This window comes from Sceloporus occidentalis, unplaced genomic scaffold (assembly GCF_023333645.1).
Source record: "Sceloporus occidentalis isolate IW3139 unplaced genomic scaffold, rSceOcc1.0.p SCAF_10, whole genome shotgun sequence".
NCBI lineage: Eukaryota > Metazoa > Chordata > Lepidosauria > Squamata > Phrynosomatidae > Sceloporus > Sceloporus occidentalis.
In genome coordinates, this window is record NW_028316990.1 from 35,364,702 (window position 1) to 35,379,183 (window position 14,482).

A 14,482-nucleotide genomic window follows, 5' to 3' on the forward strand; every position below is an offset into this window, starting at 1 on the left:
TTGATCAAGTTTGACAGTCTCGGGTTCTGTGAAACTTATCAGAGCATTAACAAACTGTATTTGTTGCTCAACCTCAGGTGACAAAATGTCTCAGACCAAACTTGTGAAAAGGGACAAACCAAACTAACAACAGACTGGGGGGGGGGGGGGAATCAAAGTTACGTTTGAAATGTGGAGGGGGATCGGTCAGCTCCACTAGATTTCTGCACCCCTCAACTGTCCAGATTTGGTAGGGACAGTCCCAGTTCATCCTCTGTTGTCCCACCTTTTCCTCCCCCTTTCTCCCTTTGTCCTCAGCAAACCTCAGTTGCTGCAAAGTGAGTTCAAAATGCAAATGTGGTTTGCGCTCAGTTAACTCAGCAGAAGGGCAGAATCGTGCCCTTCCCAGTAGGATCAGGCAACAGCAAATGGCTGCAACCCCTCCTAGCTGGTCTTTTCTTCCTTGCAAGGAACATTTGCCATCTTGACTACGTTGTGGTGTTGCTTGGCAACACATGTCTTGGGTTGCACCTGTGAAACGTTGGAGGGTATGGATTCCATGTGGCATGTGATATGGCACCTCTCTTTCACCACCAAGTGAGGAAGGCACAATGGGAGGAATGTTTTTCTCTTTAATTGCATAATTGTCATAAGAAGCTTATTGGACCTGCCTGGTTTGATAAATAAGGAAAGGCAATGAAAAAAAAAAGGTTGGCTCTTCCTTACTGATTTTCAATGCCATCTAAGTTCATGAAATTATGTAAACCTTTACGGGTCAGCCAATGTCCACCACATGTGGGGCCTTTGCTCCACCTCCTTTGGCAGGTAATAAATACTCACTCAAATCTTGCTCCATCACTGATCTACCTGAAGTGAGGCAGATCAGACTTTCAGCAGCAAGGACAGCATCTTGCATCGTGACATTGTCTCTGACTGCTGGCTTCCAGAGTGCTACCTGCAAGCCGAGAGACGTCCAGAGAGACCGAATCACCCAGGATGGACCTTCTTTCTTACTTCTCCATTGAGACATGGGCTCTTCTGATCATATCCATAGGTCTCTTGGTGCTGTAAGTAACATTTGATGTATCATTCAAGCTCTTTTGCAGTCTTCTATGAACCCTGGTGGAGCAGTGGTAATGCGGTATTGCAGCCACTTATTCACAAACCGCATCATTTAAACAGCATACCTCCAAAGTGACCCGAAGCAGCTTTATTTTGGCCTGTCTGGCCAGTGTGGCATGGCGGTCTGAGTGTTGGACTAGGATTCTGGGTTCGATTCCCAACTCAGCCGTGAAACTCACTGGGTAACCTTGGCCAAGTCACACTCTCTCAGCCTCAGGGGAAGGTTTTCCAGCTGAGCAGGAATTCGAACCCTGGTCTCCTAGAGTCTTGGGTCCAAAACACACTGCAGAAGGCTAAACTACAGTTCCTAGAATTTCCTAGCATTGAGCCAGGGCAGTTAAAGCGGTCTCAAACTGGATGATTTCTGCAGTGTGTTTTGGAGCTTAGTCCACCACTCAAACCACTACACCATGCTGTCTCCCAGAGTAAATCGAAGTGGTTTGGTAGTGAGGACAAACAGTCTCCCTGAGTGACCTTTCTCCTAAGCCAACATTTCCTTTCAAATGACAGGTGGTCTATAGTGCCCCTCCAAAATCTATAGTCCTATAGGGGACATTTTCAACATAGATTTTAAAACTCCTTTTGCACATGGAGGGGGGGGGGAAGTCCTCTACAACCCAAACAAAGAGTTTCTTCGACTCTTCAATTCAGGCCATAACTTCTAACTCTGCTTTGATTTCTCAGCAATAAATATGGGCAAGCAGCATTTGTTATTTGTCTCTCTTCTGGCTTTCTATCTCTTTGCCTTGCCTTGGCCAAGAGCCTAGAGGGGAGTCTTTCTCATTCTCTCTTTCTCTCTCTTTCTCCCTGCAAAAGCCTTGAAGGCCCCGTTTCCAGGAGGGCACCTCTTCCTTTATGAAATGATTGCTTTTACCCCAGGGTTATCTTCCTCTGAAGATTTCCGCAGGAGCAAGCATGCCCTCCCCGCGCTTTATCAACAGCGGTGCTTATTTAATACCTTTGCAGAACGTAGTTATTGCAGAAGCGGGAGGGGAAAGGATCAAGGAGGTGTCGTCGGCACATTTTCTTTCTTTCTTTCCTTGGCCCAGAGTAAATGCGTGGTTCCTGAGTTAACATTAACAACCCGATCGCCTCTGGGAAAGGGTTTGAAGATCTTTCATCCCAACGTTGTGTTCTATTTATTAAGTGATGGAGTGTCGGTGTTTTTTTTCTCCCAGCTAAGCTAATTTCATTTAAATGGAACATCACTTTCCTTCTTCCTCCTCTCTCGCGCCTCTATTATCAGCACTATCCAGAAGTCTGGTTTGGTCTCTTGCCTCTACAATATAATTACCTGTTTTCAGTACGGAGGCCATCATCATATTTACCTTTCCCCCCCTGCAGCCCTGTCTCCTCGTTCTTCATCGCAACTGTGTGACACGGCGGAAGGTCACATCGGCAATCCCTCCGTGCTAAATTTAATCCCTCCGTCCACATTCATCAAACATTTCTCCTCCATTTACTTGCTTCAACAGGGCAAGCAGACAGGTTTTTGCCTGTGGTAGTGACCCACTGATGTCAAAGGGGCAGTCAACCAACTCAAGGCTTTAGCATCAACTTTCAAGAAGCTACCCAAAGTTGTGATTTTTTAAACCTCTCCAATTGGTTCAGCCCTTTGGAGAGCTCCTTATGGCAACTCTAAGGTGAACTTAACATGGGGATTTCTTGCAAGTTTCTTCAGAGGGGGTTCGCCATTGCTTTCCTCTGAGGCTGAAAGTGCGCAAGGTCACCCAATGGGTTTCATGGCCGAGCAGGGATTTGAACCCTGTTCTCCAGAGTCATAGTCCAATGCTCAAACTACTACACCACGCTGGTTCCCATCTTAGTGGCAGTGAATCTACTCCAGGCCTTACAGCAGCTAACCGACGTGCTGAACTCTATACCTAAATAGGCCCAGCAACTTGGAAAGCTCCTTTAAAGCTAGTCAAAACATGGAATAAAGTTACTGCCACACTGGGATGGGAACCACATTTTGCTACCAAGGGCCAACGGGGAGATGGGTGCTTGTTGTTAAAGGCTATTAAGTCACCAATGAAGTACGACATCCCTATCAACGAAAGACCTCCAAGTCACCCTGTTATTAAGAGTCCTGTTCAGGTCTTGCAAACTCAGGGCTGTGACTTCCTTGACTGAGTAGATCCACCTGTAATATGGCCTTCCTTTTTACCAAGTGCATTACCAAGATAGGTCCAACCTATTTCATTCCTCACTCACAAGCCAAGTGAATAATCAGCTGAATCTTACTCTGACACTCAGTGCATGCATGTATGTGCCTTCAAGTTGCCTGTTGACTTATGGCAACCCAATGAACTTCATAGGGTTGACTTAGAAGGGGACTACTCAGGGGGTACCAGTCAGATATTAATGAAGTTTTTAAAAGGTATTGTTTTGCTTTACAGATACGGGATCTGGCCTTATGGTGTCTTCAAAAAGTTGGGTGTTCCAGGACCTAAACCATACCCTTTCATTGGGACTGCCATGGCCTATCGCAACGTAAGCTCACAAAACAATTCATTTTTATTAGCCATATAGGAATATGGATGAATTCTAGGGCTGCCAGAACCTTGGTTTATGGGCCTCCCCTCTCTTTTGCTTTGCTTTCATCTGTCATACACAAAGATGAACAAACATCTTGTTGGGAACTAACCACAGGCAACTGGGGTTTGTTAAAAACTAGTCTATGATCCAGGATCAAATTTTGGTTCCAAAGCTTGCCTGGTTCTCAGCCTATCGTGTAAACCAACCACAACTCCTTCACTACATTTGGATGTTGTGGAGGTGTGTAGTTTTGTGTTTCGCTTATGATACTGTGAGCTACCTAGCAGCCTTAATAGTTCATGGTCAGGTTAACTGAAAGACTTTATCCTTCTATACACACCTCAGATCTTCCTTAGCAGCTTTCTTGTGTCTCTTACCGCATAAAGAGGCTGGGTTGTTGAATTCATAATCTGGCCTTTTCTCTTTATCAGCCTTTCTTATGGTTTACTCTCCTAGTGAAGGCTGCTGGCTTTGACGCAAATGGGGCGCTGACTCTGCTCTGAGTTCGAATCCAAACTTTAAAGAAGGGATCCAAGATGCTGGTCTTGTTTTGAGACTAGGATTTGCCATTTTGGACTGATCCTTTGAAGTTCAGACTAAAACTAAAAGCTGCTGGGGGAGGATGGAGCCTTTACTGAATAACCTTGTCTCATTGCCTGACTATTATCTAGTCTGCTTTCTGTTGAATTTTGTAGCAACTGATTGTATTATATTGCTGTGCTGTCTTTTTGATTCGATATCAAAACATTTCATTACAGGGAGTTATGGGATTCGACAAAGCCTGTTTTAAAAAATACGGAAAAGTCTGGGGGTGAGTATATCTTTCTTTCTTTCTTTCTTTCTTTCTTTCTTTCTTTCTTTTCCTCCCCTGCCTTCTTTTTACTTATTTTACTTGTAAATTTCTATTGAATTGATTGTTAGATTAATCCACCCAAAACTTAGTTGATCGACTGGGAAGAGAGAAAAAATTAAGCCACGAAGGTGCAAAGTGAGGTTGCATTTGATTAAAAACCAGAAGGTATTTTGTTAATGTATTAGGAAAGCAAATATTAAATATACATTTTCTTTCTATCAATAACTTTCAAAAATTTATTAATATAGTAACTGGAGAAATGTGAAAATTAGGCTTGGTTTGCATTACGATTCCTAGAATTTCTCACCTGGCTGAAGAATAATGTGGGCTGCATGACTCCTACTTATTTAAAATTAACCTTATTTACTTATTCATTAATATGTATTAATTATCCCAATCCTATATTATCCAGGGCTAGAGCCAAGGAGCTTCACAGCATAGATTAAAACAATATAGGGCTAAAACTGGAGGATGAGTACAGTCTTAAAGCCTCCCTCTCTCTCTTATTAAAAGATCCGACTGAATACATTCTCGTATTAAACCCCTTTCCATTAGTTTTAAGCAGTTTAAAGGCATTAAAAGCACAGTTACCAGAATACAATGTTCCTCCTAGGTTTTACGACGGCCGAAGACCTGTAATGGGTGTCACAGATCCGGATATCATTAAAGTGATCTTAGTGAAGGAGTGCTACTCAGTCTTTACCAATCGGCGCGTAAGTTCCCATCTCTGATTGTATCCCTTCTTAAAGGGTTATTAAAATCACTCTGTCTTTCTCTCTGGGGTCTCATGATCTAAGCCAGCCCTGTATCACTTTGAGGTTAGTAACTCTTGTCATAATGTGCCTGTCTAGTTGTAAATAGAGAGGTTGAAAAGCAATGGATTTTTCCAGGTGGAAAATTCTGAGAGTATTTCCAAGGCATCCCTGGTTGATGCAGTTGTGAGGATGATGATAGTAGTGATCCACACAGGTCCACAAGTATGTTCCTATGAAATTGCATTTTCAGGCTGCATTCACAGGAGGAAGGTTTTGTAATAAGTTTTTTCTTCCAAATGTTACATTGCAGTTAGGGGAAAGAATCTAATTTCAAGCAGCGTACTATCTGTAACTAGTTACTTCCAGGCCCTGCATCCCCTTTGCAAAAGAGTATTGTAGCAGGGACTTTGGACTTTCTTGGAAGATGGGTTTGTATACAGGGAGGATGATGAACATAGGCTTGGACTCAAGTACTCCATTGATACAGGGACCAGTAAATACCTGAATGCCGTTGCTTGCTCTGGAACAATTTTCTTGCCCTTTCCAGATAAATTTATTCTCATATTGCACTTACACTGCCATCACATTGTTTCTTTTTGCCCCACTCAGAAATTTGGCCCAACTGGCAAGTTGGAAGCTGCTGTTTCCATAGCTGAGGATGAGCAATGGAAGAGGATTCGCACTGTGCTCTCGCCGACCTTCACCAGCGGAAAGCTGAAGGAGGTAAGGACTAGGAGATGGCTTGCAAAAGGACACCGTGAGCCAGTCTGGGTGAGACTAGTTTAGTCCCTAACAGAACAATCTTATTCACATCTTGAATAATATTAATAACCAAGGGCATCAATAAATAGCGTCACCCTACATTTATTTTGCCTTTTAACACACACATGCCTTATCCTGCTGCCTCCCGCACAGATGATGCCCATCATCCAGCACTATGCGAAGAACCTTGTGCAATATTTTTCGGAGAAAGCAGAAAAAGGAGAGACAGTGGACATTAAAGCGTGAGTAACAGCCTCTTGCAACCAGTTTTTAGACTCGTGTTTCGTCACGGGGAGAGGGTCTGTTTTATGGGAATGCAGTGGTCCTGCCACATTTGCTGGGATTCGGATAAAGGACTCTTGTGAATGTGGAAAACTGCAAATAAAGAAAGGCTGTTCTTTTTATCTAAGAGAAGACGTCTCTAGGAATTTCCAGTTTTGCAATGGCAAACCTCCTCCGAATAAATCTTGCCAAGAAAACCCCATGATAGCTTTGACTTAGGGTCCCCATAAGCTGGAAATGGCTTGAAGGCACACAACACACACATAAAGTGTATATGAAACACAAATCAATTTTGCATTTAGATGTGGATCTCATCTCTACAATATCTCATTATGGTATGCACATGCAAATATAGGTGTTCCCAAATCCAAAAAAACCTCTTATTCCCCCCATTTTCTGCCTCTCTTTAGAGTCGTTGGACCTTACAGCATGGATGTGGTTACCAGCAGCTCCTTTGGGGTGAACATCGATTCCATTAACAACCCTCAGGATCCCTTTGTCAAGGAGGCCAGGAAACTTGTGAAGTTTAACTTTTTCTCGCCATTATTCATTTTAATGTGTAAGTTGGCACTGGTACTTTAGAACTGGCATTTTGCAATGCCCTACTACTTAGTCTTCAGTCTTCCATTGGCATAGAGATTGGGCATTTGGTGAACCACCCAGACAGTTATGGCTACTGAGTGGTATAGAAATAGACTTAAAAAGCAAGTCTTGTGTCAGGAGTATATCTAATGAGTTGTGACCACAAAAGCCACATAGAATATGAAGTAAATCATGTGGCTAGCATAAGTCTAGCCCCCTTTTATCCTGGGATTTGGCTTATATGGACTGAGGCTGCACCCTCACTGCAGAAATAATCCGGTTTGACACCGCTTTAACTGCCATGGCTCAATGCTATGGAAGTTTGGGAACTGTAGTTGTGGCACCAGAGCAAAGTACTGAGCCATGACATTGAGACATGGCAATTAAAGCAGTATCAAAGCAAATTATTTCTGCAGCGTGGATGGAGCCTGAGCCATGCTTCCACTATTTAGGTGGAATTATTTCTGTGGGAATAGTTAAAAGGTTGCGGACCCATTTGCTGTGATAATGCTCCAGACCTCTGACGCTGCTTTCTTCTCCCACTAGATGTCTGTCCATGGCTAACCCCTGCTCTGAACAAGATGAACGTAAGCCTATTCGCCGCTGATGCTGTCGACTTTTTTACAAAAGCAGTAGCAAAAATAAAGCAGAAGCGGGAACAAGAGAACAACAAGGTAAGATGACATATTATTTCAAGTTATCCCATACGAAGGTTGGTTTTTTAACAAAGTTCAGAGACCTACACAACACGGTGTCTATGTTGGACCATGTGCGAAAGAAGAGAACTCATAAAATCCAACCTGAATGATGCCTTTATTTGGATCAACCCAAATTCTGCCAAAATTTGCAACCTTCTCTCTCTCCAGAACCCAGAGACTTAGGGTCTATCTCCAATAAAGCATTTTGAGTACCTCTCAAACCCTAGTATTCCAGAGGAAGCAGCTAGGAATGTTGAATTTTGATCAAACTGAGCATAGGCACATACTGCAGATACTCTCTTTCTTTTCATCTGGCAAAGCAGGTTCCAGACGTTTGTGAATGTCTAGGCCAGTGGTTCGCAAACTATGGTTCTTCAGCCCCCAGAAATCCCAATTGTTGGCCAAATTGTCTAAGGCTTCTGGGAATCAAAGTCCAAAACATCTGGAGAAGCAAAGTTTGGGAAACTCTGGTCTGGGGCAATCTGCAAATGCAGAAGGGCTCCCTGTGCGATGGAGTGCAATGACTTTACTTCAGTGAAACTTGCAAGGTTGACAGTAATTGCCAGACTGGAAAATCACCGCTGAATTTTAGCGGCTGCAGGGACTCGGCATCGTTCTTCCGTTGGGAGCACTACAGTCCTTGCTAGATTTAATATTTTTTTAAAAACAGACTTTCATTTTTCCTGTGGTCTCAGCACTCTTTCTTGGAACTAAATTCCAGGAGCAGCAAACTGCAATCTTTTACCCACTTAGCTGGATATAAGCACCACTGAATCAACTGGAGTTATTCAATGCACTGAACAAACTGGAGTTGCTTGCAAGTAGCCGAGCATAAGACATTGCAGTGGTATTTTCAAGTAAATGTCCACAATGGCCAGCGTTGGGGATGCTGGGAATTTTAATCCCAAAGAAGTTTTCCCAAATTCTAGTTTTTTGCCAAGCAGTAGGAAATCCACAGTTCTCTTAACTGCTTCTTTATGTCTCTAGGGCCGGGTGGATTTCTTAGGACTGATGATCGATTCCCAAAAATCAGAGGCAAAGCCCAAAACTAACGGCGTGGATCATACATACAAAGGTAAAGTATAACAGCTCCCAAAATCTACAAAACAGTGATCCTTTTACTGAGACAACCAAAATGCACAATCTTTGGGCTGAATCTACAGGGAAGGGCAAGAGTCTGTTGCTCCACTCTTCCCCTTTTGCACTTTGAACTCAATTTGCAGCAATGGAAATAAACCAAGGGCAAAGGGGAAAGCTGGAAGGTAGAGAGAGAAACCAGAACATTTTAAAAGGAGCAGAAAAAGTTTGATGACAGGGAGTTAATGGAGATTGTCTCCCAGACTGGAACAGTTGGGGTGACTGGTGTAAGAGAAAAGGTGAAGGCTGTGTGGGATTATAACGTTATTCTTGGTGGAACAGTCTAGCAAGGCTACTACATGTAAATTCTACTTTTAAGATAGATTGTGTCATTCTGCATAAGTCTTGGTTTCCATACATCTGACCATCTCAGTTGTCCTTCCCTGGACATGTTCAAGCTTGTCAATCTAGTTTGTGTACCGTGACATTTATTGTGTATCTCTATGCCAACCAGCTGTGACAGAGGCCAGTGTCTAACCTCCAGTGTAGACACAACCTCTAGAGCCAGTTGAGTCTGTTTCTGTACTTGCAGAGATCATAATGGTGTCATCTTGTCCATTATGTTTGGTTAGACAAAGCTTGGGCCAACCCTGACTTGTTCCAACAGTTCCTCCCCTGCTGTTGTATGGTCTTTTAAAAATGCCGATAGCAACAGTCTCCTCTAGTCTGGAATTTGTGGAGAACCTTGCATTTAGAAAGTGGTTTTCAGCTTCTCTTGTCTTTCCTTGTATAGTTTTGAGTGACGAAGAGATTCTGGCCCAAGCCGTTATCTTTATCTTTGCGGGATACGAGGCCACCAGCAATGCCTTTCTCTACATACTTTATGAGTTAGCCATACACCCCGATGTCCAGAAGAAACTGCAGGATGAAATTGATGCTGCTCTGCCAAATAAGGTACGTCGGAGCAATCCAGCAGGGATAGGGAATATGTGGTCCTCCAGATGTTGCTATACTGCAACTCCCATCAACCGTAGCCAGTCAAGCCTGGGGCAGGGGATATTGGAGGTAGACATCCTTCATCGCTGAAATAGAACCATTTGGCAGTAAATTTTCTTTACCCTTACTATGGTTTTGCTGTGTGACCTTTCCTAATCTCCTTTCTTATTTAGTTATAAACACATTCATATTAATTATTTACATATCGGTGTGACATTTATATGCTGCCTTTTGGCCATTGGGCTCAACTGAGACTCAAGTCTAGATACTAGGCTCCCTGGCTGGATATTCCCAATGTTTCCATGCCAAGAAATCATGTCTGCTTATCTCTAATGAAGCCGAACGTCTCACAATTCTCTCTCTCCTGAAGGCCCCCCTTGCTTACGATGCCATCATGCAAATGGAATACCTTGATATGACGGTCAGTGAAATCCTCCGGATGTATCCAATTGGTGGACGCATTGAAAGGGTCTGCAAGAAGGATGTAGAGATAAATGGAATCACCTTTCCAAAAGGGATGGCAATTACGATTCCTGCCCACGTCTTGCATTTTGACCCAGACCTATGGGAGGAACCTGAAGAGTTTAGACCTGAAAGGTACTGAATGGGATTGTTTCATCTTTCTTTATCGATATCCATTTTCCTCTGGGAAGATATAGTTTGTGGTCCTTTCTGGTGGGATAGCAGTGAGAATGACATCCACATACCAGGAGAAAAATCTTTGCTCAGACATGAAGCTAATCCTGGGTAATCTGGAAGTTAGAAAAATGACTTTTCGGGACAGTTATCATGTTAGCATTCCCAACAAGGTCATGTTTCCCAGCTCCAGGTCAGTCATTCAGTCTAATTCACCTTACTCAGTTGTGATAAGGGTTAACCTGTAGGAGAAAGAGAGTTCTATACAGTATCCTACATTTATTGGAAGAAGAAACAGATGATGAGGGCGATAGTGATGATAATAATAATGATAAACTATGCAATCTCATAGCTAGCTATTTTTTTGTTTTCCACAGAGAGCATGTGAGTTTTGAGTTGCAGATGAGTGGAGAATACTGGGTAAACCCACATAGAATAAAATTTATGCCATTCTACCCCTAACCTGGCGCCTTGGACTATAATTCCCATCAGCCTAAGCCAAGTGGGCCGATGGCCAAGGATAACGGGGTTGTTATCTATGAAGACCTAGCAGCTTGAGAGAGGCTTTTCTTATGACACAAACAACCTCCTGAGACCTGGGTTGCTTCCCTCCACCACGTCCTTAAATGTGATCATAATCCCACCTGATTTAGCTATCTAACAGTTCTGGAGAAATTATAAATGAGCCCGTCCCACACGTTTCCATGCTAAAACATTCAGTACCCTCAGGCTTTAAAAACTGGCCATCCCCGCTTTTAAGAAATCACACACACACAGCTACCTCTTCCCAGGTTGCTTTCCTCATGTCAGCTTTGGCAAGATAACAGCTGGGGAGGCGTGATGCCAGCCTCAGACGGTGCCAGAGGGTTTCCTTCCACACCGCCAGAAGGCAGCTTGCATTAATGAGTGCGCTCCTGTCACAGCAAAGACAGTTTGGACCATTCAGACAAGGTTCTTCTGCTGCTCTCCCACCAAATGTGTTGCAATGAGTCTGGGCTGTGTTTTTATACTTGCTGCTGAAAAGGGAAAGTGAGCATCGTCATAAAATTGGAAGGAATCCCAAGGGCCAACGAGTCCAAGCTCCTGTCATGCAAGAATACACAATGAAAGCATTACTGACAGACACCCATCCAATCTCTGTTTAAAGACCTCAAAAGATGGAGAGTCCACCACCATCTGAGGTAGTCCCTCCGCAGTCAAACAGAGGCCCAGCTTGGTACTTTTTCTCCCTGGTGAGTTGCCATTGAAGCAGTTGCAGTCCCTGGCTGGCATCTTATTAGTGGCATATGCAACCATAATCCCAATCTATGTCTGCATATATCATTTTTCTTATTGGTTATTGCAGAAGTTGGTATTCTCTTCCAACTCCCTCAATGTCCAAAGCCCCTCATGGTTCAGCTGGTGCAGCCTGATGACCATTCCTTGGTTGATGGAGAGGAGGGATAACCTCCTTTTGCTTTCTAGTGAGAATTCAGGACTGGTTTGGTTTTGGACCCATCTGTTTTTCTTTAGGCAGTCTATGGTAGCCCCAGAACTCTCCTCCAGAACCATATTTCAAATGGGTTCATTCTCTTCCTGACAGCTTTCTTCCCTGTCCATCTTTCACATTTGTACATATGAACTGGAAATCCTATGGCATGGACAATCCTGATTTTGGCATTTGATGATTTGTTACTCAGTTATTCTGACTGTACAGAGAGTTGCCATTAACAAATCCTCTTCTGCATCCCTTTCCATCAACAGGTTCAGTAAAGAGAACAAAGAGAGCATAAATCCCTATATTTATCTGCCATTTGGAGCTGGTCCGAGGAACTGCATCGGGATGAGATTTGCACTCCTGACCCTGAAGGCTGGTATTGTGAGCCTCTTGCAGAATTTTACCTTCAGGCCTTGCAAGGAAACACAGGTGAGGCATCAGGAATGATAGCTGATGAACAGAGGCCATTCCTAGGTAGGAGTGACAACGATATAAAGAAAGCTTGTCTGGCATATTCTCAACACTCTAATAACCCGAGATTTGCAATATGTCTAGCTCCTAGAGCTAACAGTCGGGGGGGCTTGTAGTTCTGGTTTCAGTGAGATGGTGGCTCTTTGTTATAATCTCTTTCACCCCTCTTGTGTTGCAGATCCCACTGGAGTTGTCCACAACGGGACTGATGGTACCCAAAAAGCCCATCATCTTGAAAGCAGTCTCCAGAGCCAGCTCTGCATAACAGCAGAGGTTTTTGAGTAAGGTTTCTGAGTTCCTTAGGGAACGTTATATCACCCGTGCCGGGAGATTTGCTGCCACCGTGAACTGTTCTTTTGTATATAATTGTCGTGGCTATATTTGCACAAAGTCCCATGATGGCATGAACATCTCCAGGTTGTTGTTCTTTTTATTTTCAAAAGAAGAAAAGGAAGAAGGGAATCGTGAATGCGTGCCTGTACTCCCCCATTTTTCCATGATAAATATGTAAACAGATGCCACGGTTGAAAGTCCACAGGCAATAGTGTGTTGGCATTATCACACAGGTACACTGAGGCTGGCATTCTGTTAGTGATGTACACAAGGATGAGTTCTACCTAGGGTTAGGTATGTCTATTTTGGGTCATTACATAAGTTGGTATCCTCTTCCTCCCACGAGAAGAACCCTAGCTCCTCAATGGACTTACCATTGCACTATGGTAGTCATCCCTTCATGATCATTCAATGTTCCTCTAACCCAGTGATTCCCAAACTCTGGTCCTCCAGGTGTTTTGGACTTCACTTCCAAGAAGCCTCAGCCATCTCTGCCAAAGGTCTGGGATTCTGGGAGCTGAAGTTGAAAACATCTGGAAGGCCAGAGTTTGGGAACCATTGCGCCGGATGCAGAATGATGGGAACCATTGTGCCAGATGCAGAATGATGGGAACCATTGCACCAGATGCAGAATGATGGGAACCATTGTGCCAGATGCAGAATGATGGGAACCATTGCGCCAGATGCAGAATGATTGCATCATTTCCCAATGCTTTTAATGGACCCTGGTGGATTATGCTGTCGGTCTTCATCTATGGCCAGATGCAGCCATAGGGTTTGGGAAAAGTTTAAAAAGTAATGTACAAATAATATACAAAAGCAGAACTGGAGAAGTGTTGCTTTGTGGGAGGAAGCATAGAAAAATGCTGGAAGTGGTGCACTGTGTGTTCATCTTCACAATCAGGGCAAAGAATAAGGGGAGTGCCATGATAGTGCCATTATATAATTGTGCAATTGCCCAAGTACAACTTCCCTTTTTAGTAAGTAAGTAAGTAAGTAAGTAAATACCAGAGCAAACAGGGTGGTATAAATAGTGTTGATGCATTTCAAGTGTGAGAAAGCATACATGGTTACCATTGCCACCGAAGCACTAATTCAGACATGATGCAAAACAGCGCATTCTCCTTTGTTGATATTTCTAAATTCAGGAGAACCTGTTTTTTTCCAGCAGCAGAATGATGACCCAAAACTACTGACTAGTGTGAATGGTACCAAGCATTCCTCTTGCCAAGTACCTTAATTTCTCATGGCATCCAAGCTTAAATGCAGACCCTTCGCCAAACATTTGGGGGTGGGGAAGCAGGTCTAGGAATGAATGAAGGTGTGTATTTGTGCATAATCATTTATGAGTAAGAAACTGACAGTAGTGTTGTCTGTTTAAAGTGCTTTGATTGTACAAAATATTAATAAAATGTCATTGTGAGATCCTTTTGAAAAAAGATGCCTGTCTCATATTTTTCAGTTGCCTTGGGGTCTTTGCTTTCACTGGCCAGAACATCAAGGATGTTCATTCAGGATGATTTTTGGGTTACTGTGAAGTTATTAAGCAAGACAACTATAGTTACAAAGAGCCTACTATTTAAATTAAAACAACAACAACAACATGCAATAATATCTAATGGAAAATGCATGCATAAATGCCCTGCACCCCTTTCAAGGCAATGGTCTTGCCCCTGAGATTTTCCTCTTCAACCTGCCTTTCTCCCAACAATGAGACTCAACTAACCATATGTTTTAAAACAACAACAACATTGTTTTAAGAAACAGTTCAATTTATAAAGTTAAACACATTAAAGCGTTAAAGGTCATTAAAAGGCAATATGCAAACCTTAAAAACTGCACCGCACAGCATTAAAAGCCTACCCCAGCCATAGCATTGAGCCATGGCACTTACAGTGGTGCCAACCTGCATTATTTCTGC

The 14,482-nt window shown here is 43.2% G+C and overlaps 1 protein-coding gene across 1 annotated transcript; it reads left to right on the top strand.

Annotated features, from left to right (window-relative positions):
* Nucleotides 1-3,462: 3,462 nt before the first annotated feature.
* LOC149306461 (cytochrome P450 3A9-like) lies at nt 3,463-14,127 on the top strand. Its single transcript, XM_089539946.1, has 12 exons — nt 3,463-3,594; nt 4,398-4,450; nt 5,106-5,205; nt 5,857-5,970; nt 6,163-6,251; nt 6,702-6,850; nt 7,420-7,547; nt 8,559-8,646; nt 9,442-9,602; nt 10,015-10,241; nt 12,024-12,186; nt 12,407-14,127. Exons 1-12 carry the CDS (start codon nt 3,466-3,468, stop codon nt 12,491-12,493), a joined length of 1,488 nt encoding a protein of 495 aa, XP_089396072.1. The 5' UTR covers nt 3,463-3,465; the 3' UTR covers nt 12,494-14,127.
* Nucleotides 14,128-14,482: the final 355 nt, after the last annotated feature.

Excerpts from the sequence above, each read along its gene's own strand:
- LOC149306461 (XM_089539946.1), top strand. The coding sequence starts at position 3,466 with ATGAAGTTTTTAAAAGGTATTGTTTTGCTTTACAGATACGGGATCTGG. Across the intron at positions 5,206-5,856 it reads CAGTCTTTACCAATCGGCGC|AAATTTGGCCCAACTGGCAA; the intron begins GTAAGTTCCCAT and ends TGCCCCACTCAG. Across the intron at positions 5,971-6,162 it reads CCAGCGGAAAGCTGAAGGAG|ATGATGCCCATCATCCAGCA; the intron begins GTAAGGACTAGG and ends CCTCCCGCACAG.